Consider the following 19,538-nt stretch of genomic DNA (forward strand, 5'->3'; position numbering starts at 1 on the left):
AATCAAGTAAGAGTGAGCAGAGATTTTGACAGAGTAATAGCAAGTTTTGAATGATGTATCGTTCCTTCTTCTTTTTCTTCTGCCATATTTATACTCTTCTTTTCCAACGGTAATCTTGAGATCAATTTGAATCTTTGTATCCGTTGGTTTCCACTTGATTATTCCTTCGATATTGTTTGCTTCATTTATTGTAATTCGGCATCTTAATTGCTTTGTCCGGAATGTGTTGTTTTAAGTAGTCTTGGTTGTTGTGCGGCGCTCTTGTAATCTGTTATGTCTTCTTTGTTCTTTCCCGAGACATCTTCAGTTGAGAGACTTTAAGGCATTCGGCTGAACGTTTTAACTGATCAGTTCCAACTGATCAGTTTACTCTGTATCATTGTATCAGCTGATTTCAGTTGATAAGTTCAGTTGCCGAATTTGCTTGCGCGCATCAGTTGATTCATATTTTGTTAATCGATTGATTCATGTTTTGTCAAACTCCAGAATCTAGTTTCCAACACCACTCCCTATTCCCGAGTGAAAATGGGAGAATATCACCATGGATTTTGTGACAGGGCTTCCGAGGACTACTGGAGGATTTAATTCCATTTTGGTGATTGTTGATCGGCTCACTATGTCATCTCATTTCTTACGGATCAGGAAGATATTCACCATAACTCAGTACGCAGAGCTGAACATCAGAGAGATAGTCAGACTGCACGGGATTCCAGTGTTCATCATGTCAGAAAGGGATATGAGGTTCACGTCTACATTCTGGAAGAGTCTCCATCAGGCGTTGGGTACGAAGTTACTGTTCAGTACTGTTTTCCATCCTTAGACAGACGGTTAGTCAGAGAGGGTGATTCAGATTCTGGAGGACCTACTCCGAGCTTGCATGATCGACTTACATGGAAGCTGGAAGCCGAAGTTACCTCTTGTTGAGTTCACTACAACAACATTTATCGGGCATCGATAGGTATGGCTCCATACGAGGCAGTGTATGGGAGGAAGTGCAGATCACCAGTTTATTGGGACGAGGTAGGAGAGCGAGTAGAGTGCAGTCCGGAAATTGTCAGAAAGATAGCATAGTTAGTGGCCAAGATTCGGGACAGGATGAAGACTGCACAGAGCCGTTAGAAGAGTTATGCAGATCAGAGGTGGCAAGATCTTTAATTCACAGTAGGGGATCATGTTTTCGTAAAGATCGCACTGATGAAGGTTGTGATGAGATTCAGGAATAAGGGCAAGCTTAGCCCTAGGTTCATCGGACCATTTGAGATCTTAAGAGAGTGAGGACATTTGCGTACAAAGTTTCTTTACCGCCGAATCTGGCAGGAGTTCATAATGTGTTCCACGTCTCCAAGCTGCGGAAGTACATGTCGAACCCTTCGCATGTGCTTAACCATGTGCCACTTCAGCTGACACCGCACCTATCTTTTGAGGAGAGACCCACACAAATATTGGACTGGCAAGAGAAGAGGCTCTGGAACTAGGTGAATCAGATGGTCAAGGTCAAGTGGCTGAATCATTCCGGGGAGGAGGCTACTTGGGAGACCGAGACCGAGATGAGGAGTCGCTACCCGGAGTTATAAGGTACGTTCTAAATTTCGAGGACAAAATTTTATTTAAGGGGAGGAGAGTTGAAAGGTCCAAGAATTTAATTTACGTAACCTGAATGCATGTAATCTAGTATTTTATTTAAATTATGGGTTTAATTATTTTGTGCATTTTATGCATAAATATTGCATGATAGGATTTGTTTCATGAAATTTTAAAAGTTAATGCATTAGGGTTTCTAGATGCATTTCGCGCTCAAACGAGGAACAGAGATAAAGGAATTATCAGGAAAAAAATATTTTATTACATGATTAATTTTTATTAATTAATATAAGAAGTTTTAAAGGTATTTTTCAAGAAATGGTCTTTGTTGGATATGTTTACCCGTCAGAGCATATTTTTCAGCGGCACGCAAATTTTATCGAAACGAGGGACTTTTGAGGGCTCAGGAATTATTTTTAAAAATTTGCCAACACGAAATATTTTTTGGGTGTGGGTTCAGATTTAATGGGCTTACTTTTAAGCTTAATGGGCTCCCCATCCATTTTCTACCTTTTTATTTTATTCTAGGGCTCATTAACCCTTTAATTAAACTTAAACCTAACATCAAATTAATATTTAACCTAAACCTAAGCTCCTCGGCCGACACCCCTCTCCCCTTCAGCATTTTCGTGGGTTTCAGCAGCCATAAACAAGCAAAGCTTCGGCCATAGTTTTCTTGCAAAGAAAAATTCCCCAGCCCTCTCCCGATGTTCGATCTTCAACGTTCTTGCGTAGAATTCATCAAGGCACGCATTGTATCATTTTTTTACGCGTCACACACATTTTATATCCTGGAGAATGTATTTATGCAAGAAAAATTCCGATCTAGCCTATTGTATGAAGAATATTTCGGTTTACATGTGATTATTGCTTTTTTTGTTTAACTCTCACGTTTTTCATGATTTGTTGCAAGGGGGCTGCTGTCATGTGATGTTGAGGGTCTGTTATCACCGAGTAAGGGAAGGTTGGTAAGCTGGTTCGAGTCATTGTGGGGCGGGAGAGAGTTGAGTGTATTCCTTGAAGTTTTGGCTCGGTTCTTGGGGTATTTAGCATGCAGGGGTTAGCTAGCAATGCAAGGACCAAGATGAGCCTTAGACCAGACTCTGGTGGGTTTGAGACAAGGCATGGAAGGGTTCAACACGTGCTGGAACCAACCCCAAGTGCGGCTGATCGGGAGGGAAGAATTTGGTCTCGGGTTGAGCGATTTGGGAGAATAACGTTCGGGATTGAGCCGCGGCTTGCATGGGTGTGCAGACGTGAGTTCCTTGGGTCCAGAGGGGTCCTAGGGTGTCCTAGGGTAGGCTGACGCGCCATTGGTTCCATCGGTTGTAGGCTAGAGACGCAAGTATGGAAGGAGGTAAGTAGGATTCGTAGGATATGGGAAGTCTTGAATTTTCCAGCAGCTGGTGAGGGCTGTTCCTAGTGTTTAGGGGTCTGGTTTTGGGAATTTTAGGGCCTTTTGATGTTTATAAAGTGTGGTAAAGAGTTGGGAAAAATTTTGTTAAATTTCAGTTCGATTCGGGTTAAAACCAGGACCCCGGTCCAAGTTTTAAAACGAATCGATTAAGTTTTGCAACGAGCTCATGTTTACGTCTGAAGAATGATTTTAAGTATGATTTAAGGAGTTTGGTAAGTTTCGGGATGATTTTAAATATGATTTAAGGAGTTTGGTAAGTTTCGATCTCACCCCGGGTGCAAAATGACCATTTTGCTCCTGGAAACCCAAAATTACAGTTTTACCCCTGTACCTTTTAAAATTTCGACCCGACTGAAGAATGATTTTAAATATGATTTAAGGAGTTTGGTAAGTTACCTGACATATAAATTTGTCATTATTGCTATAATAGCAAGGCATGTATAAAGGTCTTAAAAACATGAGTTTTCCTGACATTTAAAATTGTCATTATATAAATAATTAGTAACACGTATGACGTTGTCATTAACGTCTTATAATGTCATTGAAAAATGTCAGGAAGTTTAAGACGACATTTGTTGGAAGTGTCACTAAAACTTAAATATCACTAAATATTGAATATTATGACATTTATGAATGTCACCATAGCATTTATTCTTGTAGTGACACCAATTTTTAACATTTTTGAAATTTTCCTGTCAATGATCTTGATTGCCAATTGCTTTATAAAATGTTTGGATTAAATATTCCAATATTTGTATTTATCATAATAATTTACTACCTCCAAAATATTAATTCAGATTAGCAACTACAAGAAAGAAGTGGAGGAAATGAAGCACATGACTAGGCAAGAATATTAATATAATATGTATGTAACATCATTAAGAAGGTGATCTGAAACTATATATCAAATTGATATCATTATTAATAATAACACTTTAATTTATATTCAAATCTAATTTTTTTGGTTATTGATTTTCATTAATTTTCTCTGAAGTAATGGCATTATATTGTTCTTGATATCTTGATTTCTTATGAAGGCACACAAGAGGAAGCAGCAGATTAGCAGAAGCATATGACATGGCATCAATCAAATTCCGTGGCCTAAATGCCGTGACTAACTTCAAAATCAATCGGTATTTTTCAAAAACAGTTTCCTAAATCCAAATTATCACAATTATTCAATGTAACATTTAACAATACGATAATTTGAGAGATACTTTGAAACACTATCGGTCAAACTAGATAGATAGACGACAAATGGATTTTCTTCTCTTAACTTTTCTCAAATGCCGTTTAACCATTTTGGAGAGGGAATTTAGCATATAGTTAATAGTTATGGTGGTGTAGGGTTTTATTTATAATTGATCTATCTATTTGGATAATAAACTAATGCCCAACCCAATTAAAAATTCAATTAACCTAAAGAATCAAATATGTCTATGGTTGACCTTGAAGTGAGTTGCTTAAAAATGAAAATTAATAAAACTACAACCCTATAATATTTATATCTACATATACGGGGCGGGTATAGGGTGGGTATTATAGGACCCATGACCCGTCCAATAGCCAGAAGAGTCTGAAAAATTAGACCCGAGACCCTCCCCATGACCCATTTAATATGCTCAAACCCGTCCAGATGGGGCGGGTCCATTGCGGGTCTGGGTTTTACCCAGACCCATTGACATCCCTAGTCTGCCCAACTGAGTTTGCAAATCTATTTCCGCGCATTTTTCACCCGTGCTGATTTGCAACTCGTCTAGATTGAGAGATATTTGATTTTAATTTCTCACCCAATTCAATCTGTCGAAAATTTTGTATGATTGTTTATTCACTCTTCTAAACACACAGTTGAATTGTATAGAATACGTTGTTGGTGGTTTTTTCCCTAGCAATTTTATTTTTAAAAATTGGTGGAATAATCCGTCTAACCATAACCTAAAACGAACTGAGTTAGGTTGTTTTAACTGATACGACAAATCTGTTCGTACTTTTTCAAGTTTCAATAACCTAACATGAGCCACATTAATAAACACAATTTCCATTAAACAATTTCACATACTATTTCAATAATTAAAGAAAATACAACACCAAATATAATTTTAATAAAATTTGACACTGGCAAGAACAAAACAACCAAAATTACAACTTTATCTTATCATACAATATAAAATAAAACATTAAGATAATAACCCCATAATTTAAAAAAAGATAAGAACAAACAAACCCCAACTTGGCTGGCTACATATAACAGCCCAACAGGTATATTATTCCAGAGCAAGAAGCCACTCAACACAATCTGGAAACCCTTATTCAAAAACAGATTTACTCCAACATATTTAGCTACGTTTCATCCATGAATTTGAGAACCGGACGGGATCTCGATCAAAGAATTATAATAATGGATCTCATTGATCCCCGACTTCCGATTCCATCTGAAAGTTTGAAGTAATGAACGATGTGTTGCCGGAGCAATATACTCTGCTGACTCTCCCTGCGTTCACTTGGAAATCGATTCAGATTCTCATGATATCCAGACCCTGGGAGGTGCTAAGCTCTAAGTTTGCACCACTTTCATGGTCTGCACGCGAACAAATTTAACAAACAAATACATTAAGTTATGAGATTGTAAAACAAAGGACACACAAATATTTGGTAAATATTCAATTTAATCATCTAAGTTGTCGTTTGAATTTTTGTCCTCTAACTTGACAAATTTTTTGTCTTAGTACAATAACTTTGTTTTTTTTCCCTTTTTAAACCTATTTCACCATAGTGTTGCCGTGGTGCTGGATACACAGGGAACGATATCTTACATTATTTCAACAATTTCTAGCTTTAGGTCATCACTCCGACGAAGTAGTACTAAAGCTAAATTAAAAAAAAAAAAAAAAAAAAAAAAACAACACTAATGTAGCAAGAACAACTTATTACATCAAAACCCAAAATAATCGAATATGCCGGACTAATATGGTTATTATTTGACCTCTTAGGATAATAAAATTCTTACCGGTTTTGAACAAGAAGAAGCATGCGCCAATGACAACATAGCACAGCAGAAGAACCAAACCCTTCATATAATGTGATGTTCCATCCTGTAAAAAGTTCCCAAATTAGTCTCAATACATTACAAAATCGAAATTTTTTATAGGGTTTGTAATTAAATTGCAATTTAATCAATATAAACTTTTTCCCCTTGTTTCTTGGACAAGATTTCATCAATATTATAAATGACTTACTTGTAAAGTGAATGCTGTGACCAGAATTGATATGGCAAGAGTACTTGTTCCGAGGATACTGAAGTCGAGATCCATGTCGATACCCATCATCCAGGAAACGAGTACACTTGTTGGGACCTAAACATTTAAAATTGTTTTAATGAAAAAATATAAATTTTCTGAAGATTTAATTATAAATAATTTCGATTTCGAGTAATGATGTATATATAAAAACGTACCACGAACATGGCAATTTGTGTTGCTGAACCTAGAGCCACGCCTAAAGATATATCCTGCACCATATATAAGTTAGATAAAATTCACTATAATGATGTTTCACAACATATTAATTAGTTCTGTTAAATGGTGATTCACATTTCTAGAAGATTCTAGAATTGTGTAGAAGCAACCGGGATACTCTAGAAAAATGGTGAAGAGTTTGGAAGGCACTATAAGATTATGAAAGACCGCGTGCACACATTAGAGATTCACTTGTAAATAGGTAGCTAGAGCACCAACAGCTTCATTTGCTGAGCATCGGAAAAAATACAATCCAACCATCAAGTATCCACAAAGACAACACAAATTGTATAAAGTTCTTCAAGTAATAAAACTAACTTTCTAGAATCAAGTCTTTTTCTTAAATAATTCCTCAAGTTAGTCATAAACTAGACATGGAGTATTAATCTCATAAAAATTATTCTCTCCTAAAATCATAAAAATTCACAAATAAACAATCATCACAGATCAATTGTTTTTCACATATTTAATTAATAGTTAATAAAACTCACCAATTTGTTCTTGAATGCAAAAATGATGGCCCCGGCATGTTCTGCTGCATTTCCCACAATTGGTAGTAAAATCACACTGATGAAGCTGACGGATAACCCCCAAGAATTCGATGCATCCTATGTATATTTTGAACAAAAGATATATTAGAATATGAACAAATTATTTGATATTCTTAGCTTGCAGCATAATTGTATATAAGAACCAAGGTATGCTAAACTTTTTAACATAAGCATTTTATAAGTTTTTGTACTTACTTCGATTGTGGCAACTACGAACTCGGACAGAAGAGCTATGATTCCGGTCATGAGAACTAACCAAATAAATCCACTCCAAAACCCTATAACTGGGGTGTCATCTGATACATCGTCATCAAAAACATCGTCTTCCTGCAAACAAGCCATTTTTCATTAACTTTTCGTTTTTTAAAAAAATGTATTTTTATTGAATCCTAGGGTAACAAGTAGTTGTCATACAAGATTAGTAATGTGCCAAAGAAATCTTGTAAGGGACTCACCTCTTGAGCTTCGAAGAATTGTCGATGAGTCCATAACTGGAAGATTAGATATGCAAGGTATACAATGAGCATGATAATGCAGCTTGCCCTAGACAATTGAAGTGTTCCAACTGCGGTTTGTTCCACAGATTTTCCAGCAAACTTAAACATCAAAGGCAGGACATGGCACAATAATCCCAAGAACAAAAGCGATGAGTTGACATCTGCCTGCTTCTGTAGTTTTGAAAGGAAAAAAATACATATGTATTAGGTCAATTTCTCATTCATTCACAAATTGAAGTATGTAAGTTCGATTTTATAAAATATTCCCAATTTACTGTTATGATAAGTTTGAATCTAAAATCATTTAAATGGAAAATATTAATGCCTACAAATGATATATTCGTATTACCATGACTGGAAGCAAGCCTATGCAATTATATGAGCATCATGAATTCCACAAGAAACTACTAGATCTATATATCCATGCAATCTCCACGAAAAATGGTTAATCCAAATCGTCGTGTATGAGTCTATGTTAACACAATATCAACTCAGATGTCTCTTCCAACTCGATTCGGACAAGGGTATTATAAAATTTGCTCATTTTACTTGCTAATGACTCAAATTCAAGTCTTCACGTTCTTTTTTTAGACATCACACACATGATTAAAGAAGAATATATCTTTATCGACGATCAACTTCTGACTCCCTCTTTTCTCACATACGCCAACAAATGACAGAAAAAAATCCGAACAGACAACTATATTATGATAAAGAGATCCCGTGAATCATCAGAGATGTCTTGTGTACTCTTATCCCATTGAATTCTTAGCTACATTTAAGTATGTGCAAATTAAGGGCACGTATATGTCTTATATTTTCTTACTCTATCGAATTTTTGCTGCTTCGATATGTTGGCAATGCCACCACAGAAAAGGGAGGTGCCAAGAACCAAAAGAAGATTAGAGAGAATAGATCCCAATAGAGAGTATTTGACCACAGAAACTTTGTGGTTAGCAAGTGCCAGTATGGCTATTATCATCTCTGTAGCATTTCCACATGTTGCGTTCAAGAGTCCTCCAACTGCAAATTTACATAAAATGTAATCGATTATTTTAATCTTACACACACAATAAATAAATGGTTGAGATGTAACAGTTTATTTGCATAGAATTAGTTACCTGTTGGCCCTGTGTAATAAGCGATTTGCCTGCATTAGGGAATGAATGATAGATGCTGATTACTAAATTATCCTCGAATTAATATTTTAAATATTTTTAGAATGGAAAATAAATATGGAATATGATAGTTATAAGTGGATAATAAATAAATTTCTTGAAAAATGTGTGGGGTATCGGTGTGTGTTCTTACTCCGTGAGAAAACTGACTCGTTCGGCGAGGGGAGTGATTCCGAGTAAGCTTAAAGCAAATACCCATGGCTGAGAAGAAGATGATCGAGACAATTAGTGTATATTATGAGTATTAATCAAGAAAAATATATTCACTAAAAAAATTACTAAGAATTAATATATTGTGGTAAAGTTTTTGCTAATTTCTTCAACACCCAAATAATATTTTTATATTCGATGAAGTAAACAAAAATAATAATCTCTATCTCTAACTTTTCTACGCTGCATATTTTTCAAAAATCCCACTTCTCTACCCATTAAAAAACTCAATCCAAGTACAAATAAATGGATGAGAGGAGATGCTGAAACATAAAAAATCATCATGCAACGATGGTGGTGTCTGTGGTATTATGTATACTCACATTCCCAAAATGGCGATACTGCGCAACAATGGCGAAAGGGATGGCCAAGAACAGCACGGAGAGCTTTGTTCCCAGCAAAACCTCCTGCAGGTTTGCCAGGAAACTTCGCAGAAACCCAACCCTAACTCTGTTAACAAGAGTGAGATCGGATTTATTGCGCAGGGAAGACGAGGACATGTTGTGCGCTGTGCGGCCATGTCTCATATCCTTGCTGATCAGTCCCTTGATGATCCCGTTCTCCATGGCCGATGCTTCCGCCATTTCTCAAATTTTTCTCGTGTTTAATCAACAGTACTGTTGCATGTAAGAATGCCGAAAATGTCTGGTAAAACAAATGTCAAATGTGTTGTGTATGATGACCAAGTTTGCAGGCTGTGAGCTCTTGGGTTCCCGATGTTTGAGATAACCTCAAATTTATACGATAGTAGATAGCGCGGCGCTGTTGCTTCCGAGAAATTTCGTTGGTTTTTGTTTGTATTATAATTATAATTATAATTTCTAAGTCCTACCAAAGCATATGGGCATATAATTCTTGTTAGGCGGTTAATCACGTGCTAATATTTAGGTCCACGTAAAATATATATCTCGGAAATAAGAACACCATTTTGGAATTATTATTGTCTACAATTACGATAATAAATAATAAATTACAATGAAAATAAAGTAGGAATTCAATTAAATAATATAAATAAATAATTGAATGTAATTAGATTACTAGTTAAGTCTAGCGCTAACATCAATTGAAAAACCGCCACTAACATCTATTTTTTTTTTTAGTGAGCAATGGCAGGTAAAACCAGAATATCTAAACACGTATATTAATCGAGTGATGAATCATTAGAGTAGTAATTCTTATAAAATCTAACCAAAGATTCAACAAAAATTGGACTTAAGCTAATATCAATTGATGTGATCCAGGTGAGTCGAGTGAGCTGGGTCGGGCCAATCCACTGAATCTGGTGAGAATTTTACTAAGGAAAAATGAGCAAGAAGATATATCTCGGTGGAAAATTTATCTCTGTGGTACGGTTATAACCGTGTCCTGCAAACAAGAAGATGAACTCGTGAATGAGCGCAAGAGGGGTGTCCGGCGTAGTCACTCCGATGCTTAAGTTAGCAGGTGAAATATGAAGTGAACCAGTATATAGAAATAAATGTTACTGGTGTGTATATGTCAATATGTCTGAATGAAATAAATCCAAAGCAAACCTGCTATTTATAGGAAGGAAGAGGATGATTTTTCCTTGTTTTCAGTGTCTACCTATCACTTGTAGCTGCCACCTACTTGTTGTCACGTGGTCTTGACTTTCTCATTATATCAAATCAGCAAGATTTTATCAGGCACTCTTATCGAGAGAAGATATTATATGCTTGTGCACTCGAGTGCAGTGCTATTATCGAGACATCTTGGGTAAAGAACCATCACCCAGGAATTTGCCCGAGAGCTCAGGCCTCTGATTGTCTGGATAAATGATGTCTCTATCACTCTCCTACTCGGCTACTCATGAGCCCCTTCTGTAAGCTTATCCTGATCCGGGTTGTCCATGTACTTTTCTGGGTCATTGATAAGGCCAAATCTTGCAAAGATTTTAGAGATTTAATTTTATAATATTTTCCATTATCTAGAATTTTTATCCCTAATTATGTGATTGTTTGAATTAATAATTTTAGATTTGAATAAAAGTGAAAAGTCTTTAAATTGAGAGATAATATAAATTTACTAGATTTCAAAGGGAACAAAATATCAAAAGAAAGGAAATAAAATAGTCTTATATTCTATTCCTTGATGATATTGAAATTTTGGAAAAATCTATTTAAATTTTTATAAATATCTTATCTAAACTTTATTTACTGGACACGGGCTTAAAAAGGAAAGGAAGGAGGAGGCCCATTTAAGAGAATAAAAAGAGGCGTGAGGCGTGAAGCAGATAGACATACGGAGAGAAGGGAGTGTAACAGAAGACGGAGAGAAGCAAAGAAGACATAAAGCTACGGTGAAGTAGCAGCAGCGCAGAAGAAGAACATAAGGGAGGAAGATTGAAGGCAGAAGCATGAGGAATTCCTCACATACGCTACAAATCATTGAGAATTCTTTTCATTCTTTCTTAATTATGTTTCATCCATTGAATTTAAACATGGATTTGCACTTTTATTTTAAATTTATGGAGTAGATTTTATAGACTAAGGCCACAATAGGGCCGAGACAAAATATTTTTGATGTTTTGAGTTTAATTCAATTCTATTATTTATTTTATTCATTGATTGATGTCGTTTATCTTGTGTTCTTTTAATCTGACCAATTAAATTGAATATTTGTTGGTTAATCTAAAACCGAAAGGCGATAGCTTCACACATCAACCAACACATGGTTAAATTGACTAGAAATAGTATTCAATTTCAGTGTGCGACTTTAGGTTGAAAAACTTGAATTTTACAGCGATCTAATTCCATTGAATCTAAGTAAATTCAGTTAAGAATAATTGGAATGTTAGATTTAATTAGGTTTATTAATTCGAGGAATCGTTTGATAAATAATTTCGGAAATGCCGTCGTGAATTAAATAATTAATTTATTGAATATGAATTTGACACGTAGATAAGTTGTCTTGGTATCGTTGTGCGCTTTAGTCATTTCTAAATAATTTGAAGTTTCGTCTAATTTAATAATTTGGATTTTTTGTTTTAGTTAATTTATTTAAAGTGTTTAATTAATTTATCTCCCCTCATTTGAATTTTATTAGCCTAAATTAAGAAAAATAACTCATATTCTAGTATTTTAACATCAATTTATGTGGGTACGATACCTGGACTCATCTCCAAATACTATTACTTGACATAGTCCGCTTGCTAGATTAATTCCCAACCGAAATCGTCGGTCAGTTATCCATGACCTGGGCCCTTCCGGGGGTATCACCACTCCCTCCTTAAATATCGGGCTAGATTCCTACTCATTGTCCTGATTCCACAGAAAAACAATCAACTCTGGTTATAAAAGTATCGGGGCATCATACCTCCTGGACATACGATAAAATGCCCGGGCCTCATGCCTCCCGGGCTTGAGAAGATTTTTGTCGTTTTGTATTCCTAGGTTGGTAGGACTGATGTCATGATGACGTGTGCCCTATAATTTGAACGGTCCAAAAACATTTTAAATTCCGGGGAGGCGAACAGTCTGAGACATCTCGATATTCCCACACAATTTCCGAGGCGCACCCTAATCGTCCGATTTCTCTTTAGATCAATGGTTGAGATCATTCTCCTTTTGTATATATAAAACGATGAACCCTCCTCATTTGTCACTTTTACAATTTTGAATTATCTTCCATAATTTTCTTCCGATCTCTGACGTACTGTGCTCTGCAGCTCCAATGCAATCTCCCAAGTCTTTCTTCGATCCATCTCGTAATTTTTCTTCCTCGTTTTCTTCAAAAATGTCAAACTCTACTTCTTCTGCCTCTGGAGAAAATGTGTGAGGCTCGTCTGGCTATGAGTCTGCGGCGATGCACTCTAATTTCTCCCCTCCCCTTTCCCCTTCCCGAAAACGTTTTTCCGTTCGCCCTCCCTCAAAACCCAAAAAATTAACAACTAAACCCTCCTCTTCTGGCCCGTCCAAAGCTCTAAAAAAAGGAAAGGGCAAAGCTCGGGCTTCCTCCCCTTCTCACTCCGAGATTCCCGGGGTTCCATGGTTTGCTTCAATGAGCAGCATTTGCGCTCAAGATCAGATGAAGAACTTCGGGCTCTCGGCTCTATTCCTTCTTCCTACCCTATTTTGATTCCCGGCCCCTCTGATAGGGCCGATCACCCTCCTCCTGGTTTCACTACTTTCTTCTGGGACCAGGTTAAAAATGGTCTTCGTTTTCCAGTTCCCTCCTTCTATATCGAGGTTTCCAAATTCTTTGGTGTCCCCGTGAACCAACTTCACCCTAATTCTTTCTGAATCCTGGCCTCTACTAATAATCTTTTTAGGCTGAACAATCTTCTCATAACCCCTATGATTTTATACTACTTTTTTCGTTTTCTGGATGGGAGATAATGCTTTCTCATTATCTGCCCGGCTGAAAGCTTGCTTCATCGATGATATCCCATCTTCCTAGAAAGGGTGGAAAGGACGCTTCTTTTACATTCAACTCTCGGATCCCCTTCCTTGCTTTATTGGTTTCCTTCTACTCTTCCTTCACAACCCTCTCTTCCTCGATCCTATAAGTTTGAGGAACCTTATACCCGAAGCCAAGAATTGGTGGAGGGTAAAAAATTCTCTTCTTCTTCCCTCCTCTCGGAGGAAAAATTGATTGCTTACGGGTTGAGTGCCCGGGTAGAGGACCCAATCGACCTGGTAATAGATGAAGTTGATGGCTCAGACGCTCAACCCGATAATTTCTTCCTTTACAGTTTCTTGCTTTTTATCCTCTTTGTCTGTTTGATTTGTGTACTTATCTTCTTTTTTTTTCTTTTTTCCTCAGATAATTCCAAAATGAAAGAGTGACATGATCGATTGGGGGGATCATTGTTGAGCTACAATAGCTTGGTTCTTGAAATATTGAACACCGATAAATTAAATCCAGTTTGGTATTCAAACCAAGCGGAAAAACTCGAAATAATCCTTCGTAGAAATCAATTAAATATTTTGTAAATCATTTAAAATATATGCAAGTTGAATGAGTACAAATATTTTGGTTGAAGCATTTTATCAAACACTTGTATGCAATATTTTGGTATTTGAAGAACACATATAATTCTTTAATAATGCATCTTTAAAACTATGAAAATGATAAATAAATGCAAGAAATAAATAAATACAAATTTGTTTATGGATGTTCGGAAACTTCAAATGCTCCTATGTCACCCCTTTTTCCCCTTGGGAAGGATTCATTAGAAGAATTTGATTTATACAACACTTTATACAAACCCATTCAGCTAGGACTTACGCTACTGTTGAACTCCTAGCACTCAAAATTGTAGGCAGCACCTCACATTCAGCATATTGTTTAATGTCTCATAAGCAAAGACTTCAAACACAATGTTTTACGTCTTTGTGTAAAGACTCACTCAACTAATATTTGAAGTTCAGCTCTCTTGTATATGTGTGAGTGATTGTGTGTGAGAAATTTAACCTTCACAGTGTACATCTCAAATGCATCCTCATACGAGGCTTGTGCTCTCAACTAGCTGAATTCTTCATGTTAACTGCCCATGCTTTGAATCCTCTTCAAAAGCTCTTGTTTGATCTTCACAATGATATATACGTTAAACACAAGAATATGACAGTTTGGAAAGTTTTTGTGCTGTTTCTGATATTGCAACGGTCAATTCTCCTTACTGGACATTTTCACGACTGATCAACTCTTGTCAACTCAACTAGTCAACAGCCGGTTCATTTCAATTCAGTTGGTCAGCTGCTGGTTCGGTTCGGTTCAGTTCAGCTGGTTCAGTTGGTCTGGTTTAGTTCAACTGGTTCAGTTTCAGTTGGTCAGCAGCTGTTTCAGTTCAGTTGGTTGGTCAGCTGGTCAACAGCTATTTAAGTTGGTTCAGTTTCAGCTGGTGTGCTGAAATCAGCCTACCTGATTTCAGTTTGTGCAGAACCAATAGCTTCATCGTCATTTATCAGCATCTTAAGCTTCGATTCAGACTTTAACTTCTAAAGATGATTTTTAGATCGTTGTCTTATCTTTCCAAGGCATACTGAGTCGCTTCATTTCAATAAACTAGCTGAGAGATATGACCATAATACCGCAACTATTCATACCCAACTGATTGTTGTTTTCGTGCAATCGGTTCGATAATTCAAGGATCAGTTAGACCTTGATAAAATCCGAATTTGCCCCACTGACGTGAAATACGACTTGTTCCAAATTGATTTTTCGGATCAGTCTAGTTGGCGGATTGGCACCCAGTTGAGAGATAACATCAAAACACCGAAACTTGCTAAAAATTCAGTTTGTGCAGAATTCAATTTCTGCTAGCTTCTTGTTTTAATAACTTCACACTTAGTAAATATGTTAGAAACACAACAACAAGTTTTGTTAACATCAAAATCAAGATTACGAACATGAAATGTTCCAACAATCTCCCCCTTTTTTATTATCACAAAACATTGGATAAATAATCAATTCAACTAACATATTTTTCCCTTTTGTGTGAATCAAAAACTAATATTTTCAAAACAGTTTAAGCACAAAATTTTCTCCCCCTATATTTTTGAAAATTTGAAAATTATAAAAGAAGAGGGATAACTAACCAATTTCTCCATGACTCATTTTATGCCGCAACACATATGCTCTGTCTTCCATGAATGAACTGCTTTTTCTTGAGAATAAATAGGCTGCAAATTTTATACCGCTCTAAACCTTTATGAGTCTAGTTTGCAACGCAAAAGGCTGTTTGTCATTTGGACACTCGAGCAAGGAGATATGTCATTTTTCCTACGATCGGTGCAAGCAGCACGAAAATTCAGTTTTGAATATATATGATTAAAAAATCTGAAATTTTCGAATTTCAAAACATCAAAATAAGTTTCAATGTTCTTTCAAGAACAACCCGCTCTGATATCAATTAACATGATCGATTGTGGGGGATCATCATTGAGATACAATAGCTCGGTTCTTGAAATATTGAACACCGATGAATTAAATCCAGTTTGATATTCAAACCAAGCGGAAAACACTCGAAATAATCCCTCGTAGAAATAGATTAAATATTTTGTAAAGCATTTAAAATATATGCAAGTTGAATGAGTAAAAATATTTTGGTTGAAGCATTTTATCAAACACTTGTATGCAATATTTTGGTATTTGAAGCACACATCTAATGCTTCAATAATGCAAGTTTAAAACTATGAAAATGAAAAGGAAATGAAATAAATAAATAGACACGGATTTGTTTATGGATGTTCGGAGACTTCAAATGCTCCTACGTCACCCCTTCTTCTCCTTGGGAAGGATTCACTAGAATACTTTGATTTATACAACACTTTGTACAAACCCATTCAGCCAGGACTTACACTACTACCTAACTGAAATCCTACCACTCAAGATTGTAGGAAGCACCTCACAATCAACATATTGTTTAATGTCTCATATGCAAAGACCACAAACACAATGTTTTACGTCTTTTTGTCAAGACTCACTCAACTAATATTTGAAGTTCAACTCTCTTGTATATGTATGAACGTTTGTGTGTGAAGAATTTATCCTTTAAAGTGTACATATCAAATGCATCCTCACACAAAGTCTTGTGCTCTCAACTAGCTAATTCTTCATGCTAACTGCTCATGCTTTGAATCATCTTCAAAAGCTCTTGTTTGTTCTTCAAAATGTTGTATTTTTTAGGCCCCAACAGTGATATACACGTTAGACAAAAGAATATGACCATTTGGAAAGTTTCTGTACTGTTTCTGATATTGCAACAGTCAAATTCGCCTCGTTGTACATTTTCCAGACTAGTCAACTCTGTTCAACTCAACTGGTCGTTTAGTTCAACTGGTCAGCAGCTGGTTCGGTTCAGTTCAGTTGGTCAGCTGCTGGTTCGGTTCAGTTCAGCTAGTTCAGTTCAACTGGTTCAGTGTCAGTTGGTCAGCAGCTGGTTCAGTTCAGTTGTTTGGTCAGCTGGTCAGCAGCCGGTTCAGTTGATTCAGTTTCAGCCGGTGTGCTGAAATCAGCCAACCTGATTTCGGTTTGTGCAGAACCAGTAGTTTAATTGTCATTTATCAGCATCTTAAGCTTCGATTCAGACTTTGACTTCTAAAGATGATTTTTAGATCATCGGATTATCTTTCCAACGCATATTGAGTCGTTTCAGTTTGATAAACAAGCTAAGAGATATGACCAAAATACCGCAACTACTCATACTCAACTGATTGTTGTTTTTGTGCAATCGGTTCGATAATTCAGCGACCAGTTAGACCTTGATTAAATCCGAATTTGCCCAACTAACGTGAAATACGATTTGTTCCAAATTGAGTTTTCAGATCAGTCCAGTTTGTGGATTGTTATTTGATTCATTCAGTTGAGAGATATCATCAAAACACCAAAACTTGCCAGAAATTCAGTTTGTGCAGAATTCAGTTTCAGCTTGCTTCTTGTTTTAATAACTTCACACTTGAGTTAATATGTAAGAAACACAACAACAAGTTTTGTTAACATTAAAATCAAGATTACGAACATGAAATGTTCCAAAAAATAGGCTTTTTCCAGGAGGTGGGCAGCCGAGAAGACAACAAATAAGAAGAAGCTGGCAGCCCGGAAAGCGGCTGCTGAGAAGAAGAAAATGGCCAAGCCCACAAAGGTTGGTGCCCAATCGTCTTTTGCAGCCGAGGAAGAGTTGGCCAGGCTGGACCACTCCACCCGGGTTGAAAATCAACAAGAGACGGAGGTGACTTGTGCTGAATCCCAAGAAGACTCAGAGGATCATGTTCCTCTCATTTCGGGGGAAAAAAAAAAGCATTGTCCAGCCTGGAACCAATCCTTATTGAGGGCAACAAAGGAGGAAACCAGGGCACCTCCCAAACAACTCAATCCCCTTCTTCTCCTCCAACTCAACCCCTCACTGAGCCTCTTCAACCTGGCTCGCAGGGAGCCCGTGTGGGCCGTTAGCTCCTAATCGTTATTATAATGCAATCTAATTAGGGTTAATTAATCACATCAGAAAACGAGTTTAAAATATCTTTACGATGAGCCCAAATCATTTTATTTGAATACTAAACATAGTATTTTATCTCATATCATAATACATGCCCACACATAATCCAAACCAATCACATACAAACATTTCATATCCTCGAGACATGCCCCGGTATATAGATACATATACATATACTGGGAACAAGACATAAACATAAACCTCAGCCCAAGCTGTGGCTCCCTCCAGAAGTACCCTCTCCGGTCTCCTGATATCCTGGAGTACCTGCCATTGTCCACACACAAAGACAACAACAGCCCCCCTTGGGGGTGAGCAAAGCTCCGTATGGAACAACCAATCATATATTCCACAGATATCTAAACAATGATATGTGGTATACAATGCATGTATGTCGTGGAGGTATCAGGTCAAATGCCCATCCACTGAGCACATGTCAGAATCAAACGAATCGCTATCAAATCAATGCTCGAGCTGGCACACCGACCAATATGGGATACACATATGATAGCGTCGACGAAGCGCCATCAAATCCCAAATCTCATATCCAATCATCGGGGCCACAAATGTCTATGCTTTACGGGTCATATAATACCAGCATAGCAATTGTGTTCACAAACACCAGAATCCAATAAAATCATATCAGGGTATCCAAAGATCATAGCTCAACGTGCATGTCATGTATCGATAAATGCATCAAATGATGTGTGTTAACAAAACATTTATTTTATACATCGATATCTCAATCTCAATGTCATGTATGACACATCAATCAACAAATAAGGCATATAGACACATATTCTCAATCCAATCAATCCAATCAAGCCGACATATATCATATAATGCAGATACCTGTCGTATGTTACTCGATCGCAACATACCTCAATTCTTCGTTTCCAGTTGATGTAGCCTGAAGATATTGATATAACACTTTATCTACATCAATAACATAATCATTCCAATCAATAACATACTCCAAAATCATTAATATGAGTTTCAAATATCATTTGAAACTTCAAAAAATTCATATCAAATCCAAATCATATCATAATTCAATTTCGACTTCGAATATAAGTTTCTTGTCGGTTATTATACTACATATCAGAAATTTAACTTCAAATACATGCTATTCCAGCACTTTGATATTTCAAGCTGCTGGAACCAGAAGAAAATTACCTCAGTCAGAAGCCCTCGACGCGATGATCACAAATATATAATTTGTTTCGCGTTTAGACAGTGTTTCGAAGTCGATTTGGAAGGGGAAAAATCGAATTTCTCGTGTCTCTCGTATTTTCTAAAACGTAAAATGAAGAAAGAAAGAGAAGAAATCTCATTCTTATCACCACCGCTCTCGCGCTCGGGCGGTAGAATTCTCGCGCCCGAGCGCGAGACATTCTGCCCCCGAGTACAAATGCACCGCGCTCGGGCGGTCAAAACTTACCGCTCGGGCGCGGGGTGTTCTGCCCGAATACATATTTTACATACCCTGGCGCTCGGGTGGTCATTTTCTACCGCCTGGGCGCCATATGTTATGTACAAACAATTGATTTTGTACTATATTGGCGTCCGGCTTCTCCACTCTAGCTCTTACAACGTCAATTCGTATCCAATATTCATTTTCTCAATTCATTGTCAT

General features: G+C 36.8%; 1 protein-coding gene and 1 long non-coding RNA gene across 2 annotated transcripts; both read right to left on the reverse strand.

Moving 5' to 3' along the window:
- Positions 1-5,092: 5,092 nt before the first annotated feature.
- Positions 5,093-9,663, reverse strand: LOC140818054 (vacuolar cation/proton exchanger 3-like). Its single transcript, XM_073177871.1, has 11 exons — positions 9,273-9,663; positions 8,873-8,940; positions 8,683-8,711; positions 8,388-8,584; positions 7,520-7,732; positions 7,260-7,391; positions 7,005-7,121; positions 6,453-6,506; positions 6,235-6,351; positions 6,006-6,090; positions 5,093-5,576 (listed from the first exon to the last, which is right to left on the reverse strand). The coding sequence occupies exons 1-11, from the start codon at positions 9,531-9,533 to the stop codon at positions 5,512-5,514; spliced, it is 1,338 nt and encodes a 445-aa protein (XP_073033972.1). The 5' UTR covers positions 9,534-9,663; the 3' UTR covers positions 5,093-5,511.
- An 8,381-nt stretch (positions 9,664-18,044) lies between these two features.
- On the reverse strand, positions 18,045-19,138 carry LOC140817907 (uncharacterized). Its single transcript, XR_012114891.1, has 3 exons — positions 19,079-19,138; positions 18,784-18,838; positions 18,045-18,169 (listed from the first exon to the last, which is right to left on the reverse strand). It is a non-coding gene; the product is annotated as an uncharacterized lncRNA (long non-coding RNA).
- Between the last annotated feature and the right edge of the window lie 400 nt (positions 19,139-19,538).

This window comes from Primulina eburnea, chromosome 17 (assembly GCF_022965805.1).
Source record: "Primulina eburnea isolate SZY01 chromosome 17, ASM2296580v1, whole genome shotgun sequence".
Lineage (NCBI taxonomy): Eukaryota > Viridiplantae > Streptophyta > Magnoliopsida > Lamiales > Gesneriaceae > Primulina > Primulina eburnea.